At 43.0% G+C, this 18882-nt stretch overlaps 1 protein-coding gene across 3 annotated transcripts in view; it reads left to right on the plus strand.

The window, feature by feature from the left end:
• The window catches only part of NR5A2 (nuclear receptor subfamily 5 group A member 2), a 139240-nt gene that overhangs the window by 64448 nt on the left and 55910 nt on the right, over positions 1–18882 (plus strand). For all 3 annotated transcript variants that reach the window (XM_040636421.1, XM_040636420.1, XM_008685098.1), the window contains one exon: positions 14662–14781. In XM_040636421.1, the coding sequence (XP_040492355.1) occupies positions 14662–14781 (120 nt within the window). The remainder of the gene's footprint in view (positions 1–14661; positions 14782–18882) is intronic.

The following is an 18882-nucleotide window of genomic DNA, read 5'->3' on the forward strand; positions in this document are numbered from 1 at the left end:
CCCCCCCCCCCCCCCCCCAGGCAGCCTCTGTACAATCTCCTTTTGAGCAATTAAAATAGCAGTGAGACATCCAGGGGCCTCAGACTGATCTGCCACGTTCGGGCTGCTAGTGAGAAATGAGCAGGCAGTTCAGACAAAGTTGAACGGGGCCTTGGGGAACTGGGAGAGGACAGTGCTGCACAAACCCAGCTAACCTTGAGCACCTGGCTAGATCCTGCATTGGTAGAATATTTTAGGAATGTCCTATGAGTGAGTTATGATTATGATTTCTTATCTGCCGGGTTCTGAATTATAGTCAAGAAAGATTTTTAAAATATTTTTTGGCAGGGAAGAGTCCTAATTGGTCATAAAGAAATAATAGGAAAACAGTGCATGTTGGACCTGGAAACCCTTCGCTTTCTCACTTGTGTGTTATGGCCAACATCATTAAGAGAAGGACACGTGACAGACTAATTGAGAAAACTTATGCTCATGTTGCTGCATTTTTATTATTCCCATTATCAGGACTCCACCCACACTATAATACTGCTTTCTTAATACTAAATACAATACGGCACTAATTGTATGACCAGCTGTGTGAAAACAGACCTGTTGTATGATTAATGTGTTGTAATAACCCATCGCTAGGCATGTATCTGTCTATACAATCTGGAAACTGTTGGCCTGTTCAATTAAAAAATTGATCAACTTCATGAGTTCGCAGAGATACTTTGATATGAATCAACCAGCTTAGTACAACAAAATAGTCAACGAGCTCATTGCGTAGACACAGCATGTCCTTGACCCCTCAAGAGTGCAGTCTATATGAGCAGACACAGTTCTTCTTTCTCCGAAGAATACTCTCTCAACAGTGTTGTATGTGGAAAACGTAAATCATTTCTTCCTATAGATACGAATAAATATTACGTCCCCTTGTGGTGTGATCCATACTTAGTACTCAATTTAAGTAAGTAATTTTGCTTGTGTTTTAGTTTAACTTCTAGTGTGTGAATCCCAGGGGTCAGGGAGATGAATAGGGTTCCCTCATTCTCTCTTTTTTGAGGGTGCTTACTTCCCCGCCCTCACTTACCTCCATTAGAGAAGCAGTTCTTCAATCCAAAAGGTTTTTCTCCCATTTTACAACGAGAAGAATGAGGACCATGGAATTCAACAGCTTGCATTTCACATCTCAGTCCTCTTGTCAGGAACTTCTAATCTGTGTGTTGGAATAGCTGTGCTAGGCGTAAATTCCCTCAGATCTCAGTTCGCTATCTTTCATCATCATATTCAGATAGAAATCCCAGAGTTAGAGAGTTTACGAAGAGTGAATGAAGGAACACTGCCTAGAAATATTGAAGACATAAAGAGATTGGCTTGGGACTGACCTACAGAGTCCTGACCTCATGGGGACAGATTCAAAAGGGCAATCCATCTGTCTTAGGGAGTGTATAAGGGTGTGTGTTGGGTGGGTGAGAAGAGGGCAGTGCAGCATCATAACCCACATTGTTTTCTCCCTGAATCTGGAATAGAAAGAATCTGAAAGTAGCAGTAATGGGAAATATATTGTAAGGCACACCCACCTCACACACAGATGCAATAGAGCTATAGGTATGGTATTGCTGAAAATCTAGGCTATGTGATTTTGATTCCAGAATCATTTCCTTGCAGGTTGTGTAGGTTGTGTGTTTTATTTATTTTTTAAAGATCTGTCCATTTATTTGAGAGAGAGAGATGTGCACGGGTGCGAGAGAGTTGGGGAAGAGGCAGAGGTTGAGAATGCCCAAGCAGACTGCCCATTGAGTGCCTGGAGCCCCAGGTGAGAATCGATCCCACGACCCATGAAACCATGACCAAGAGTCAGGTACTCAACCATCTGAGCCACCCAGGTCCCCCGGATGTTTACCTCTTTTAAATGGCCAGATCTGGGGAACTAAAAAGTTGGTCAAAATCAGTGTATTGGTGAATAGTGTTCCCATGATAATAATGTTCCTCGGTTTTAGGTTTGGGCCCTTCAGTGAGGCTCAGAAATCCTGCACTCCACCCTGCCCAGCTGTAGGCAGGTGTAGAAAAGGGCACAAGCAACCAGGGGCTATGTGATGACCTTCGGGTCTTCTGGGACTGGGGCTGGGCCAGAAAGGGGCCACCCAGCCTTTTCACTGATGACACACAGGGGCACCAAGAAGCCAGGTGTACCACTGTGTGGAGGGACAGGGCCAAAGGTTTTGAGAGGAGCTGGTCCCAAAAGCTGCTCCAGCAGCCACGGCTGGGCGAAGGTGGTTTCCATGGACAGCTGGCAGATCGCCACTCATTCTGTTGTGACCAAATGGACACATCCTGATAAAGTTACGTGGGGGCTACTAGGAAAAAGGCCTCAGGATCAAATTAAGTTAATATTTGACTAAATACCTTGAGAGAAAAATCTAGTCTATCGTATCATGTAATACTTTGCAAATTTTCCAAAATCAGAAGAGCGTGTAATCTTGTTTCTCTAGGTTCCTTCTCCATCTTGACTCTGGTTTACCCAGAAGAACCTTGTTCCTATCTAAGTTGGGGCATAAAACAGACCCCCTTGGATTAAATCAATGCCCGCTCTTAGTTCATCTTCCATCCAAGTCACCTTCATAGTCTTTCCCCCAAAATAGGAAAGATCCTCTGTCTCGATTTTATGTCCAGATAATTCCAAGGTTCTATCATTTGTTATCTGTGTTTTTCGTATTTCCAAAAGCCTTTATTTTTCAAAACACAAACTTCTTTACATTTGAAGTAAATTAAATCACGATTAATTTCTTTCCTTGCAAGAAAGAAACTGAGACAGTGTTCTATTAAAAAAAATAAACTTCCAGAGAAGAAATAAGATTGTTCTTTATTCCCATGGAAGAAAGCGTAGTCACCGGGCCCTGGGCTAGGATTCGGAATACCTGGATTCCCATTCTATGTCTGGCACCTGTAACCTTACGTAAATCACAGTCCACCTGGCCTGGGTTTTCTGTTCTATAAAATGAAGTAGTTGAACTAAAAGTGTTTGCTAGGTGCTTTTAGCCCTGATCAAGCAAATATTAACTGAGCACTCACTGTCTTCCCAGGACCAGCGTGTGATTCAGGATGTACCAGTATGGGGGTACCCTCAATTCAGACAGTGCAAGGGGGTGCCATTCATAGTGCCCCAGACAGGAAATTAGATAGGAATGTTTCTTCCTCTCCCACTCCCCCTGCTTGTGTTCCCTCTCTCTCTGGCTGTCTCTATCTCTGTCAAATAAATAAATAAAATCTTTAAAAAAAAAAAAAACGCGCACACTCCCTCTCTCTAAAAAAAAAAAAAAAAAAAGCCTATTAGCGTTCTTATTAACAGGCTGAGTTTGGAGCACTGGAATGAATATCTCCAGTATACACTATTGAGAGGTTTTTCACAAAGCAGAAATTGTTTGGGTTACCTAGAAATAACCATCCCACACTTGGGGCTGACCCCTTGACTCCGGGAGCTCTTTCCTCAATTGCTACCACTTTCTGTGAATCTCTTTCTGAGTATCTCTGAAGGCATGGATTGACCTTACACTTAGCTCTGTGACCTGATGAGAGAATATAAAGTGTATAGGATGAGAGTAGGTTGTCCACGTGTCTCTGGGGAGCTGGGTAGAGGAGTTCTCCCAGGAGCCTTTGTGCCCGGTGAATTGCCATCACTGGGTGGTCCTTAGGGACCTCTGCTTTGCCTCTGCCCTAATTTCAGTTGTATTTTTGGTGAGTGATATTTAGGCCACTTGGGTTCTTTCCTCCTTTCTTTGGCCAACTGCCTGATTGAAACAGCCAGCCAAAAAGGACCCAAGGACATTGTAGTCTCTGACAACTCTCTTTCTGGCTTTGAAATGCAGTCTGCGAAGGACGAAGTTCCATTAAGACCTTAAGGGTCACAGAGCATGCTCACTAGAATACTCTCAGCTTCTCCCTTTCTTCTCCACACTGGTATTCCAAGGACTTCAGCTGTGTGCCCATTTCACAAGTTGTACGGCAGCCAGAACATTCCTTAATTTATGTCTTAGTCACTGATGTCCAGATAATGGACCTACTGCACACCTGGAGTCCTGTGGCTGCTGGTATTGTTGCCTTCAAGGCAGGGTCTAGAAGATGAAGACTACGAATATCTTTTTTTTTTTTTTTAAGATTTTATTTATTTATTTGACAGAGACAGCCAGCGAGAGAGGGAACACAAGCAGGGGGAGTGGGAGAGGAAGAAGCAGGCTCATAGCGGAGGAGCCTGATGTGGGGCTTGATCCCACGACGCCGGGATCACGCCCTGAGCCGAAGGCAGACGCTTAACGACTGCGCCACCCAGGCGCCCCAAGAATACAAATATTCTGAAAATGATAATCATATTCACAAATGCTTTCTGGACATTCCAGCCCAGCTAACAGAAAATATATTCATCCTTCAAGGGTTTTGTCTTCATTGCTTGAATAATATCTGCCTGGTCGGACATGTGAGTAACATTGCCTTAATTATACAGAAGAGATTTCTAAGCTAAGAGAACAGGAAACAGATAGTGGTCATAAATGGAACAATACCCAGCAAGAGAAAGCACTGGAAAATATTTCACATCAGTCTGCCTTAAAATATTTTTCTTTTCTCTTTCATCAGCCTTTTCCATCACCTGAAATTTGTTCCTTTGTACTTGAGTTTGCGTCTCCTGTATTTTGCCGTCTTTTTTGCATTTAGCGTGAGGTTTAACTAGCATTATTTGGGTGTCTGCCATGTGCCAGTCGCTGAGCTAGGCACATTTACATTTATATCATTTAACAAAAATAACGGCTGTGAGAGCCGCTGACGTTTAAGGAGTTCGAATTCTTTGCCCAAAGTTACATGGCGAGAGCGCCAAGATAGGAACCCATGTTTCCGAGCTGCAAAGCCCATATATTTCCTTTACAGTGTCTCATGGTTCTGAACTCTGCTATTAATGAAGGGGCCTAAAATATATACATTCTCTCCATTTCTGGATTGTCTCAGTTTATCTTTGGAAAACAGACCATCAGAAATTTGTGCTCCAGGACCAGATTATCTTGTGGCCTCTTACCATTGCCATTGGCTTTAAAAGGAACAACCTCTGTGAAGCTAAATACTGTGTGTACTTGAGCATGTGGTTGGAGCCTCGCTTACTGCATTGTCTTGAATCCTCCTTGGAAAACTCCCGGAGAAATTTCTCTCAGGAGTCCAATACCAAGATAGGCTGTTTTGCAAGTAACTGATGTTATTTCATGCATACTACAAATCATGTTAGTAATGGTGTTCTGCCTGCAAGGAACCAAGGTGTGGCCCATTTCCAGTAACTGAAACAAACTTTATGAAGCTGATTTTCGGGACTGAGCCTAGTCTTTTCTTCAGCTTGTTATCCTACTTTTATTTTCCTTGTATCTCCATTTTCTCATTTATTCCATTCATCTTTTATTATGTGTACATATAAAGTGCTTCAGATATTTTAAGGATATGGCATTTTATACATGTCTATAAAATAACTCTATAATAAATAAATATAATAAGTTGAGTTATACATATAACTTATATATCTATCTCAGACACACACATAGTATTTATATATATAAATATATATGTATTCATTTTCAAATTATTGGTTCCACTTTATTCGCTACCTTATATGCTAATTACTTGGCATGAATTTGTCTTGTTTGTTCATTTCGTTTGTAAGTTCCTTAAGGATAAGGTCTTAAATTCATTCAGGTCTCAGTAACACCCAGCTATATGTTGTTTTATTTATTGTTGACTGGGATATGTCCATAGTCTGACAAGAGAAGTGACTCCTGGGGTAATCCTGCCCTCATCCATACCATCCTTTGTAATACCCGTCACACAAAACCTGGGGCTGAGCTGGCCATGGAGTGCATAGCTGTTCTAATGCCTGTCTTCTTTACTTTGCACAAGTCCACAACTGCACGGAGGAACCACTCCATCATGCTGAGTCGTCATGTCAAAGCAACTCTTAGGGGAAGTATTGACGGAGGTAACTTTCTGTGAGTGGCAGAAACTCCCTTTCCCCCATCTCTTTACATATGGACATGCTTTGACTTCAAAGCAGTGGAATGTGATTGTATTCCGTAAGCCAAAAGGAAAAATTGTCTCATTACCGTTTTGTGTCCGCCTTAATCAGATCACATAAATTATATGTGGATGTATTTGAGAACTGGAACAGGAAAGACTACTGGCATTGCTGTGTGCACATTCCTCTTTGCCCCCCAGATATGATGAACTTACTGTTAGCTTGTAAGTAATTGATATTTCAACAAGAAGCTTTTTGAAGTGTGGGGTGAAAGGGGTCCCTGGGTGGCTTAGTCTGTTGAACATCTGACTCTTGGTTTCAGCTCAGGTCCTGATCTCTGGGTTGTGGACTTGAGCCCCAAGTGGGGCTCCATGGTCAGTGGGGAGTCTGCTTGGAATTCTGTCCCGCTCCCTCCCCCTCTTCCCCTCTCCCTGCTCATGCTGTCTCTGTCTCTCAAACAAACAAACAAACAAATTAAATAAATAAATAAATAAATAAATAAATAAAATCTTAAAAATCAGGAGGGATAAAAGCTGGGAAAATTTTGTCCTTTGGTTTGACAAATTCTGAGACTATAGCTACTATTCTGTGCGAAAGAAATTGGCTGAATTCCATTATGTTGTCATGATACAACATAATTCAAGTGATATTTATAACGTACATACTCTGTGCAGTATTATCTCCAAACCTCAAAGATGTCTCCCATGTATGTAATTACCTCGCATTTATATAAATGAAAAAAACTCACATCAATATTAGCACATCTTTGTAGAAAATAATACTACATGTGGGTGTGAGAGTGGCTCAGTCTGTGAAGCATCTGACTTCAGCTCGGGGCATGATCTCAGGGTCCTGGGATTGAGCCCCAGTCCAGCTTCCTGCTCAGTAGGGAGTCTGCTGGTCCGTTTCCCTCTGCCTTTCCCCTGGCTCGTGCTCTCTTTCAGCCTCTCCCTCCCTCTCTCTCTCTCTTATTTTTATTTTATTTTTTAAAGATTTTATTTATTTGTTCAACAGAGAGCAAAAGCAGGGGGAGCGGCAGAGGGAGAGGGAGAAGCAGACTCCCCACTGAGCAGAGAGCCCAACATGGAACTCGATCCCAGGACCCTGAGATCCTGACCCGAGTCAAAGGCAGACGCTCAGCCAGAGCCACCCAGGCGTCCCTCTCTCTCTCTCTTTAATTTTTAAAGATTTTATTTATTTATTTGAGACAGAGAGAATGAGCGGGGGTAGGAGCAGAGGGAGAGGGAGAAGCAGACTCCCTGCTGAGCAGGGAGCCTGATGTAGGACTTCTAGGACCTGGGATCATCACCTGAGCCGAATGCAGATGCTTAACTGACTGAGGCACCCAGGCGCCCTCCCCCCCAACCTCTCTGTCTCTCTCAAATAAATAAATAAAATCTTTAAAAAAAATAATGCTTCATGTGACATCCCTGCAGATGCACCAGGCATATGAATGTTCTGGACAAATGAAACTTACCTTTGGACATGTTAGACTTCGAGAGAAATTTAAAAATTTTTTTTACGATTTTATTTATTTATTTGTCAGAGGAGAGAGAGCACAAGCAGGGGGAGTAGTAGAGGGAGAAGCAGGCTCCCTGCTGAGCAAGGAGCCCATGAGGAACTTGATCCCAGGACCCTGGGATCATGACCTAAGCCAAAGGTGGACGCTTAACTGACTGAGCCACCCAGGTGCCCCAGGAAATTTAATGATCTTTGACAGAAGACCTCTAACACAAATCACACCGTTCTCCGACCTCTTAAATAGCAGATTTGTTGAGTCTGTTCCTGATGACTCATCATGGCTGTGAGTGGCTGCTGTTGGACCCTGGCTTACAGAGTGGTTCCCTTTGAGGTTCCTTGGTTTGGGGCCTCTGGCTGCCCCGCTGAGTGACTCTGGATTAAGTGTTCAAGAAGTAGAGGCCAGTCTGTTTTATTTTCTGTCTTCTCCCTGTGCTGACAGCTATCTTACTCGTTTCCCAGCCACACTCCACTCTTCACTTGGCACCTAATTATGAGGAGGTGGGGTAGGGCTGAGGTGGCCCCACTTCCCTGGAGATGAAGGCTATGAGCTGTGTGGCAGCCCTTTACCTCTCTTTACTTCCTCATTTTCTGGCGACCCCAGGCCTCCCTAGGCTGGAGGATCAGCAGGCACGTTGGTCAGTGACTGTTCCCAGCGTACACTAGTTAGGGAGGTCTGCTTCGGTAGACATCTCAGAAGGGAAATCTAGAGAATTTGGAAGAGGTTCATGTCCAGAGGTTTGTGTCTATGTGTTCCTCCCTTTTTGAAAGAAATATTCCTGGTGACTGTGTATATGTTGAATTAGAACAAAAGGGAGAAGCAGGTAGACTTACTGAGATCCTAGATTCTGTGGGCTGTTGGGCATGACCCAGATGGAAGGTGAAATGGGTATAACGGGAAGGGGTTGGTGGAATGGAAAGAAGGGGCAGATACCATACAGTGAAACCCCTCTGCCTCCTGCTTCCATCACCTGAGCAGTTAGCTCGCAGGGGGGAGAAAACAATCCTTCGTTGCTCCCTAGAGAAACACAGAAAGGGGCCAGGAGAGCTCAGTTCCCTGGGGCCATGTTGACAGGCTGTCTTCCTGTTACGAAGCAGCAGCGGCCCAACGAGAAAGTGCCCTGGAGGGACCGCAGCGATCTCCGAGCAGGGGAGAACTCCTGGTCATAAATCTCTGGGGTATTGCCACCATTGACAGGGGAGTTTTACTGGCTGTTAGTTCTCTCGTACAGTATTGTTTTTAGTGCTTGTTTAATCATGGTTAATGTGAAATCATTTTTTCTTGGACTTTGTAGCAGTTTATGACAGAGGCTGCAGATACTCAGCAGCGTTCTTTATAAAAACAGTGAAGGATTAAAGTAGTTGTGTGTCTGTCTTGCCCAGAGTGTGTTCTCACTCAGATGTGCAGAGTTGCTTTTGATTTGACTTGGTTTTGATTTTTCTCTCCCTGCTTCGGAATACGCTTTTATAAATGCCACCAAAGTCACAAAAGGAAGACTAAAAAAAACGGACGTCCGTTTTGAGGGATTTTTTTTTTTTTTGCCAGAAAGAAAAAAAGAATGAAATAATAGCTGGTCTTTATTTGTAATGATTGCAAAGAATCCTCACATCGTTTTTAAATACTTTGTTCCAAGAGCTGTTTTACCAGGAGCTACTGAGTTCAGTGAGTGATTCTACAAGATTAAGTCCTGTATTTAAGGGCCCTCTTCTCGGAAGCTTCCCTGACCCCCTGGGAGGTGAAGTAGGGTAAAGTGCTCCTCACCTTCCTCTACTCATGGGATTATAACAGCAGGTTTATACTTCTGTCTCCTTTCCTTGGACTGTGAGTTTCTCAGAGGCAGGGATCCTGTCCTAGTCACCTCTGTTCCCCCCCTGCCAAGTTTCTAACAAAGGCCTAGAACACCAGACTTAATGATCAGAAGTAAGAAATGGGTTCACGTCTACTTCTAAATGACCAGTCCATGTCAGTAGAATGTGTTCCTTAAACTATCTTAAAGTTTAACCACAGTCATTCGTGATGTCAGTTTTCAGATCCACCTGCAAGAGGGAAAGTGAAATCACAGTGTAGTTGCCAGACTCTTAAAAGGTAAAGGGGAGAGGGCAACAGAAAGGTTTTGATAAGTGAAGTGCAGGCTTGAGAAAGTTCTACACATTTTTCTTTTTCTAATTGTTTGCCCAAATTCACTGTTCTTATGAGAAAGCACGCGTCTCTAATGATTAACATTCTGGGGTGTGGGAAGTGTGCTTCATTAACAATATGTGGCTTGTATTCCTTTACACACTCGCGTAACGTCAGTATAAATAGTTTCTGTGATGAGTAACTAGGTTTCTGAGATAAGTCCTTCCTTTTAGTACAGCTGATAACACAGGATTATATGAGGTGGTATGGCTAACTAGCGAGAGGTTTTGATATACAATGGAAATTGCACTCATTCGGTCCCCCTTCTGGGCTCCCCAGATGGCACCCCAAATTGTTTATTGACAGCATTAATACCTGGAGAATTGACTCAAAAGCAGTGGATTATTTTTCTCCTCTTCCCCCCGCCCTCCACCCTGTGTCATCTATAACTCCGTTTTCCAAAGAAAACATAATCTTCAAAATTGCCAGTTTTTCTTATCTGGAGATAAGGAACAAGTCGGTCATCGAATTTACCCCGTGCTTTTATTCATAGAGCTGCATAAGAACTTTGTCACCCAAAGCACCGTGAAGCTGCTTACTCACCAATTTCAAGATAACATGAAGTATTACATAATCAATTATGGAAAATAATGAAATGGAATGTTGGCATGGAAAGCCCCCTCAGAGAGTGTTAAAACAAGGAATCAGTTGCTCCGGAGGAGTGTTAAAATTACAATCCGTCAAGAAGCCTTTACTATGAAGGGCCAGCCGTGGGTCCAGACGTGCCAGCACACGTGGGAAGGGTCAGATGTGTGTTCCTGGGGTGCTCATTGTGGGTAAAGATGATGCTTTATTCCACAAACATGGAAGGACTTGTTTGCTTATCTTTTGGGCTAGGTACAAAAGATACACAGGTGAAAAAGCAGAAACCTTGCAGAGGGGAAGGCAATTCAGTCATTTGTTTTTTCTCTTAACAAGCATTTATAAAATGCATCTTTTTTTCTTTTCTTTTCTTTTCTTTTCTTTTCTTTTCTTTTCTTTTCTTTTCTTTTTCTTTCTTTCTTTTTTTTTTTTTTGCCGGGTGCTGTGGTTTTCACTGTGGGAGCTACTGCTGAAGGGTGCACCCCAGTCCTCAAGGAGGGCAGACAGATGAACAAGCAATTGCAGTACTTTGCAAAAACAGGGAGACGACAACAAAGATCCTATGTCAGACACAAAGGAAGAAATGATGACATGCACAGTACAAAATATAAAACCAAAAGTGAAGTGCTAATTATGGGAAATAGACATGTTCACCTATTCTTGTAATTTCTGAGGCAGAAGAGAAACCAGGAAATACGCAGATTTTAAAAACCTGTCTATCTTCTTAACTGCCTCTGGACATAGGCAGCAGTGGGCAGAAGTGGGGATGAAAAAATATCCAGCCCCTTGGGGTGCCTGGGTGGCACAGCGGTTAAGCATCTGCCTTCGGCTCAGGGCGTGATCCCAGTGTTATGGGATCGAGCCCCACATCAGGCTCCTCTGCTATGAGCCTGCTTCTTCCTCTCCCACTCCCCCTGCTCGTGTTCCCTCTCTCGCTGGCTGTCTCTATCTCTGTCAAATAAATAAATAAAAAAAATCTTAAAAAAAAAAAATATCCAGCCCCTTAGTAAGAAACTTCCAGAGGATGCGTGAAAGCAAAACCTTCATTTCTTCCTTGGTAATCGGCCGGCACTCCCTCCTGCCATATACAGTTAGGCGTAAAATCTGAAAAGGATACACCCCATTCTTTTTCTGAACATGAGACAAAAATACGTCTTTGTTTGGAAGTGTGTCTCAACGTCCCAAAAGAAAAGAAGGCCAGGAGAAGTCAGATCCTGTCTTACGATTAGAACATGGCTTGATGCTGGAAAACTGTTACCGTAGTATTTCTGTCCTGTTAATAGATGAAAATAAGGGACCATCATATGCAAATGAAGAGGAGAAACCCTTAATGACATAGCTCCCAAACTTACGCTGCTTTTAATTTTCACTCTCCTTTTCTCCTTCTGTGTGGCCAGCACATAATCTCTCGGCTCTTTCATCTTTCCAAAATGCGAAGATAAGGGTACTTTGAGGAGTCTGTATTTCCCCACCCATTTTGAAATTATTTGCAGCATGACCATGTATAATAATTGTTTCTGGGGAGACAGTCTCAGAGCGGAGTATTTTAGGTTTCCATGAAAAGAGTGATAAATAACTGAAGCTTCCTAGCTCTGTTTCTCTGACACACACCCTCCCCCAAACCCAAAAAACGTACAGTGGAATCAAATTGTCATCACAGTCTGATAAATTTGAAATAAGATGCTGGTCGTGTTTTTGCTGAAATAAGAACATAATAGAACCCAGGAGAGCAAAGTATGCTTTGTTTTGAAATCACCCCAGCATCTGGAGAGGCAGTTCCTGGAATGTGCCCTGCATGCTACAACATGTAGGTTTTGGGGACATTTGGCCACAGCTTCTTGTGACAGCAGTTTGTGGAGAGCATTCAGGTGAACATACATCAGCAGCCGCCCAAAGCCTGACTCACAACACCGCACAACACGGGGATTCTCCTTAGGGAAGACATGACCTCCTCCTGTCACTAAACCACTAGGTCGGGTTTGGGTGAACATTGTCCCCCATGAGAGTCATTTTCACAAGGTGGGGGCTGCATTTGTCATGCTCACCATTATATCCCAGGTCTCGTACTCATTGCTGCCAAATAATCAGCTCTTAAAAGTACCTGTTTACTTTATGAATGAAATTCTTTTTTTTTAAAGATTAATTAATTAATTTTTAAAGATTTTATGTATTTATTTAGAGAGAGAGCACAAGCGTGGGGTAGAGGCAGAGGCAGAGGGAGTAGGAGAAGCAGACTCCCTGCTGAGCAGGGAGCCCGACACGGGGCTCGATCCCAGGACCCGGGGATCATGACCTGAGCCAAAGGCAGACGCTTAAATGAGCTGAGCCACCGAGGCCCCCTTCGTTTATTTTAGAGAGACAGAGAGAGAGTTGGGGAAGGGACTGAGGGAGAGAATCTTCAAGCAGACTCCCACGGAGCATGCAGTCTGACTCGGGGCTCCATCCCACAACCCATGAGATCACCACCTGAGAGAAAACCATGAGTCGGCTGCTTAACCAACTGAGGCGCCCATGAATGAAATTCTTTTGGTCAGAATAGACTAACTAGTTCAAAGTATTTCTGGTCCAGATGTTTGGGGGTGTGTTTTCCTGATCACGGAGCCTGATTGTAGTTTTGTGTGGTTTCAATACTACTGCTTTTCTCCTTCTCCACAGAATCAGTGCGGTCCATCAAGGGTGGGCCCTCTGTTGTTTCTTCATTTGTGTATTGTTTTACACTTTACGAAGGGGATTTCTCATCCACTATCTTATTTCATCCTCACAAAAACTGTCTCATGTATTTTTAGGTGAGAAAATAAGTCTTAGAGAATTAAGTGGTTTGACTCAGCTCTCACCACTGGAAAGTATAGAACTGAGTCTTGAATCCTTCTGAGTTCAGTGCTCCCTTGACTACATTCACTATGTCCTGGCCTCATGAAAATAAAGTTAGTCCTAAGCTCCTATCAGTACTAATGAATGTATGAGTGGAAACTTCCTAAGAATCAGCCAGCTATTCACAATTCCATTGAATGGCCACTTAAAAATGAATTTGTTCAAAGTAAGTCAAATTGATTTCATTTGGAAAATTCTCGCACCTCCTGATGTAATTTGGAGACAGCCTAGAGCTTGAGAGAGAGAAAGAGAATGTTTTAGGCATACCACTTTACTTCTCGGAGTCCTATTTTCTCATCTGTAAATTGAATATAATGATGCCAGTTTGGCTCACTTCAAGGTGTTACATGTCTAAATATGGCCACCGCATTTGGAAAAACCGGGGTCTTTGGCTGGTATCCATTACAAAATGAAGAGCACGCTGTTACAAGTAGCCACAGCCATGGATCAGTACGCTCTCCACACTCAGACCGTGGGTATGTGAACTGTACGTGAAATAAGTATGGCTTTGTCACTGAAGAGTGTAGTCCCCGGAGGACAAGACGATATAAGAATAAAATGCCCACTGTGACACAGCGCATTTCATTTTAACCCTCACGGCAGTCCTGTGAGGGAGGTAATGTTCTTGGTTCATTTTCCAGTTATGGAGACTGTGGTTTAGAGAGTTGGTGGGAAAATCGTCCAAATCAAAAAGCAAATGTGGATTAGCCTCGGGACCATCGCTCTGTTCCAAGTCTAGCACAGTTTGGACTTGGAGTTAACACTGATGACAGATAATGGCGGTGTGTCCCTATCTTCCAAAGTCGTTTGTGCTGGCACGCTAATTGTCTTTTCTATAAATCTTCTTTTTTTTTTAAAGATTTTATTTATTTATTTGGCAGAGATAGCCAGCCAGCGAGAGAGGGAACACAAGCAGGGGGAGTGGGAGAGGAAGAAGCAGGCTCATAGCAGAGGAGCCTGATGTGGGGCTCGATCCCAGAACGCCGGGATCACGCCCTGAGCCGAAGGCAGACGCTTAACCGCTGTGCCACCCAGGCGCCCCCTCTATAAATCTTCTCAGTTTGGCAGCTTGCTCACATCTGTGTACTAGTAGCTTTGGGTCAATGCATTAAACTCTAGATACATAAGCACAGGCTATTTGGGGTCATTCTGATGGGGTCTGCTGAGGACAGTGTGAGGCGCCTGGACCTCCCACAAGCAAATGTAGTAGCTCTGTTAACACTAGACAGAGCGATCTAATGGAGGGCCTTTTCCTAGCAGCTCACTGATTATGAATACTCCTCTTAAGTATTCATATGTGGCCTAAAAAGTATTTGTCCAAATGAAGGTAATGATTTTCAGGAGCAGCGATGTAAATTCTGAGCATTTGCACCATGGCGACCATTGGCGGAGACTTCTAGCTTATAGCGAGTCCTCTTATGTAGAAAATTATGGTAAAACAAAAAAATGTAGTGAATAACACTGTCATATTTTTTCTCTATTTCTTTTGTAGGTTGATGACCAAATGAAGCTGCTTCAGAATTGCTGGAGTGAGCTCTTAATTCTCGACCACATTTACCGACAAGTGGTACACGGAAAGGAAGGATCCATCTTCCTGGTTACTGGGCAACAAGTGAGTATAGAGACCCCCCGCCCCCCAAAAACGTCTTTTTATTAAGCATGTTCAGAATGGCAGGAATTTAACTAGGTCAGAAGCACTCTGGTGCTTTAAAAGGGAAAGATGGGCTGCAAATAATTTAGAAAAGCTGACTTGGTGCACTCTGTTCCTACACCGATGATTATGGTTAAACTTGTAAAAGCAAAACATAATCACAAACATTCTGCTGCTTTTACTCTGCTGGGATTGAAAGTTGTGCTTTGAAGGGTCAAAACAGCTGCTAAATCAGAATTAATGATGAACACCCAGCAGCTTTTCCTCGAGTTTCTGCATCAATCTAACCACACTTGTCTTGTCAGCTATTAAAAAAGAAGCTTGTACATTGTGGAATCCTTTCTATTGTGCATCGTGGTGGTGGAAGAGACTGATTCAAATATCATATGTAAACTAAATATTTGGCATAAGGGACAGAAGTTCCAGTTTTCAAGAGCCAGCCATCATTCAAAAGGAAAATAGAAAAAATGACTGTTAGTTCTTACTCCTTTCTGAATAGATATTTGGTTAGTCAATAGATATTTATGGAACGTCCAACACTGTGCCAGCCACTATTCTAGGGCCTTGGCGTGCGTTAGTGCACAACACAGAGACCCTGTCCTCGTGACGCTTACCATTGTAGCAGGGAGAAGCTGACCATAACGAATCATCTTATAACAAACCTAAATATAAGAAATGTATAATGTATTAGAGGTCAAAGTGCTGGTGAATAAAAGATGAAAAGAAAAAAAAGAACGTGCTGTGCAAAGGGGGGACCTGCACACATCTACGGGGGTAGGTTGCATCCTGACCCAAGGATGGCTGTGTTCAGTAAGAGTAGTTGGCTTGGTCTTAAGGAGAAGGTGATGTTTTAGCAAAGACTTGAAGGAGGAGAGATCGGTGTTGGCTTCACGGATATCTGGGGAAGCGAAAGTACTCAATGGACCTAAGTCCAACTTTATAGGATTTTGGCATGTCCCTCCCTGTTCTTAGCCTTCATTCAATAACTGATGTGTTATTAAAATAAATGCATGGAACATAGTGATTCCCTAAGTCCACTGGGTCATTCCTATTCAGGCATCGCGGCAGCGTTCAGCAATGCTTCTATACTTCAGTACTCGGGCCCCGTGATCTTTTACATCCAGCCATAAATGTTTATGTGCTGTGAAACCACAGCAGTGCATATTTGAAAATGAAAGGCTGTCTCCACACCATTTGCTGTATTATTAATAAATCACATTTTCCCAGTCAAATTAAAGGCAAGCTCTATTTCAGAGTTTTTGCAAATTGGATCAATTCAACCATCTCCATCACTATCTGGTCCCTGCTTTCTGTACATCTCATGAGAAAAGCCTTCCAGACGAGAAAATAAAGTCTCATGGGCTTAACTTCCTATACTTTCAAATTTTTGTTCAGCATTTTCGTCCAGTGACCCAAGTCTTTGGAGGAAATGTACCCATTTCCAGAGTCTAATCACTGGGTATGCGTCCCAAGTCCTTCTGAGTTTCAGAAATCAAATGGCTTGTGCCATTCTTTCTCAGAGCACTTCCATTCTTGCTCTTTAGAAATACTCCTTATTTCACATTTCATTTTGCCCTAAGTGCTGCCCCCGGGTAAAGGTAATTACCATTTAAAAAGTAGAGAAAGTGCATTTCTTGTCTCTCTCATTTTCAAAACCAAGAACAGTCAGAAATAGATGGTATTTATCATCTTTAGTATCAATTACTGCTACTTCATGTTTTGCCATCACAACAGAATATAGAACTCCCTGGTGGAGAGAGCTAGCTCTCCCCTCTCACCTCTTCTGCCGCCCAGATCTTCTAGCTCCCTCCTCCGCCCCTGTCAAGTGAGTCACCTTTCTGTCAAACCCCTCCCCTACCCCTTTGCATCCAATCCAATGAAAAACCTAGTAATGATTCATTATAACCAGATATTTATGAAAATTGTGGAACAAACCTTGTATTTTCTGTTGTGGAATAGGCTAGACAAAACATTCTGAATCTATCTCTGGGCTTCCTGCAATTTCTTATTTTATTATTATTATTTTTTAGGGATCTAATTGGCTTTATTAAGTGATTCATGAATTGGGTAGCATTCCATCTAGCAAGTAGAGAGATGCTCCTGCGATTTCTTTCTTTTTTCTTTTCTTTCTTTCTTTTTGGGAAGGGGGAGGGAGGGAGACAATCTTAAGCAGGCTTGATCTCCCGATCCTGAGATCATGACCTGAGCCTGAATCAAGAGTTGAAAGCTTAACCCCCTGAGCCACCCAGGTTCCCCATCCTGCAATTTCTTAAATAAAAGCAGAAGAAGTGCTACGAAGGAAGCCCTTTGCAAAGCATGTGACCTCCCCAACAGAATGAGAAAGATATTTTAATGTGGAGCCATAGACATATTTTTACATCTCCACGGCACCTATGTAGTGCTGAGCATGTTAGGTGCATGGTAAATATTAGCTGTGGTACCAGAGTAGAAGCGCCCTGTCGTGACCTAACCAAGTTAACTTGGACTCAGCACCCCGAGTGTGCACCCCCACCATGTTTCCCATAGCTCACCTATACCTTCTTACACCTTCCAATCTTCTGTCGTGGGGCTGAGACACCAACACTGGTCCAACGTTAATAAGTTGCTTTTCACTGCAGTAGGCATGGACTGCTTCCCACCCTGAGATGCAGGAAGATAAGTGAAAATGTTAAGTATAAATACCTCCCTGACTGCAAGTGTGGGGAAACTTAGATTTTTTTGTTAAAACAATAACAATAATAAATTATTTGGAGTATGCTAATTTTAGGAAGATTGTTAAAGCAATGCTGAAAGGAGGGACTATATGAAGTGTAAGAGTAGAGCAATATTCTGGAAGGGGAAATCATTTTTTTTTTAAAACATTTTATTTATTTATTTATTCGAGAGAGAGAGAGTAGGGAGAGGAGCAAAGGGAGAGAGACAAGCAGACTCTGTACTGAGTGTGGAGCTGGACTCGGGGATGGGTCTCAGGACTCCAAGATCATGACCTGAGCTGAAACCAAGAATCGGATGCCCAACCCGCTGTGTCACCCAGGCGCCCCCAGGGAGAACATGATTTTTAAAAGGAAAGTGTATGGAGGTAGTTGAAGAAAGCAAAAAGAGAGAGAGGGAACTTCCTCTTTTTTAGTATATAGTCTAACAACAAACTACGGGTAGAGTATATTTTTATTACTAGTACAGGCTGCTTGCTCTCTGGTATGAAAATGGTGTGTGTGTGTGCGTGTGTGTGTATGTTACACACATTAGTCTTAGTTTAGAATCGAACTGACCTGTGTTCCAGTTCCTTTTCCAAAACTTACTAGCTATGCCATCTTGGGCAGCTCCCCTTACTGTTCAGGTTTCAGTGTCCTTGCCTATCCCGTGGGGATTGTAGGGGAATCTACCTCAGAGAATTGCAGGAGGAGTTACAAGAAATAGTTCTGTAAAGTGCGGACATGAAAATCAGAATCTATCAAAACTAAGCTAAGGTGAAGCCGACATGAATTCAACAGCCCTATGAAGAAAGTATTTATTATTAATATCACCCCCATTTTACAGATGAGGAACTGAGACAGAGAGAAAGTAGTTGATGCAAGGTCAAAACACAACTAATAAAAGCAGTAAAATGTTCCCATCTAGGCAGGCTGGTGCCAGCGTTTGTGTTCTTTTTTAAAATTTTCTTTTAACATTTTATTTATTTATTTTAGAGAAGAGAGTGAGTGAGGGAAAGAGCAGAAGGAGAGGGACAGGGGCGCCTGGGTGGCACAGCGGTTAAGCGTCTGCCTTCGGCTCAGGGCGTGATCCCAGCGTTCTGGGATCGAGCCCCACATCAGGCTCCTCCGCTGGGAGCCTGCTTCTTCCTCTCCCACTCCCCCTGCTTGTGTTCCCTCTCTCGCTGGCTGTCTCTCTCTGTCAAATAAATAAATAAAATCTTTAAAAAAAAAAAAAAAGAAGGAGAGGGACAAGCAGACTCCATGCTGAGCACAGAGCCTGACACAGGGCTCGATCTCATGACCCTGAGATCATGACCTGAGCCGAAATCCAAAGTCCGATAATGAGCCGAGCCACCCAGGCATCCCGAAG

Source organism: Ursus maritimus, unplaced genomic scaffold, assembly GCF_017311325.1.
Source record: "Ursus maritimus isolate PB19 unplaced genomic scaffold, ASM1731132v1 scaffold_2, whole genome shotgun sequence".
Lineage (NCBI taxonomy): Eukaryota > Metazoa > Chordata > Mammalia > Carnivora > Ursidae > Ursus > Ursus maritimus.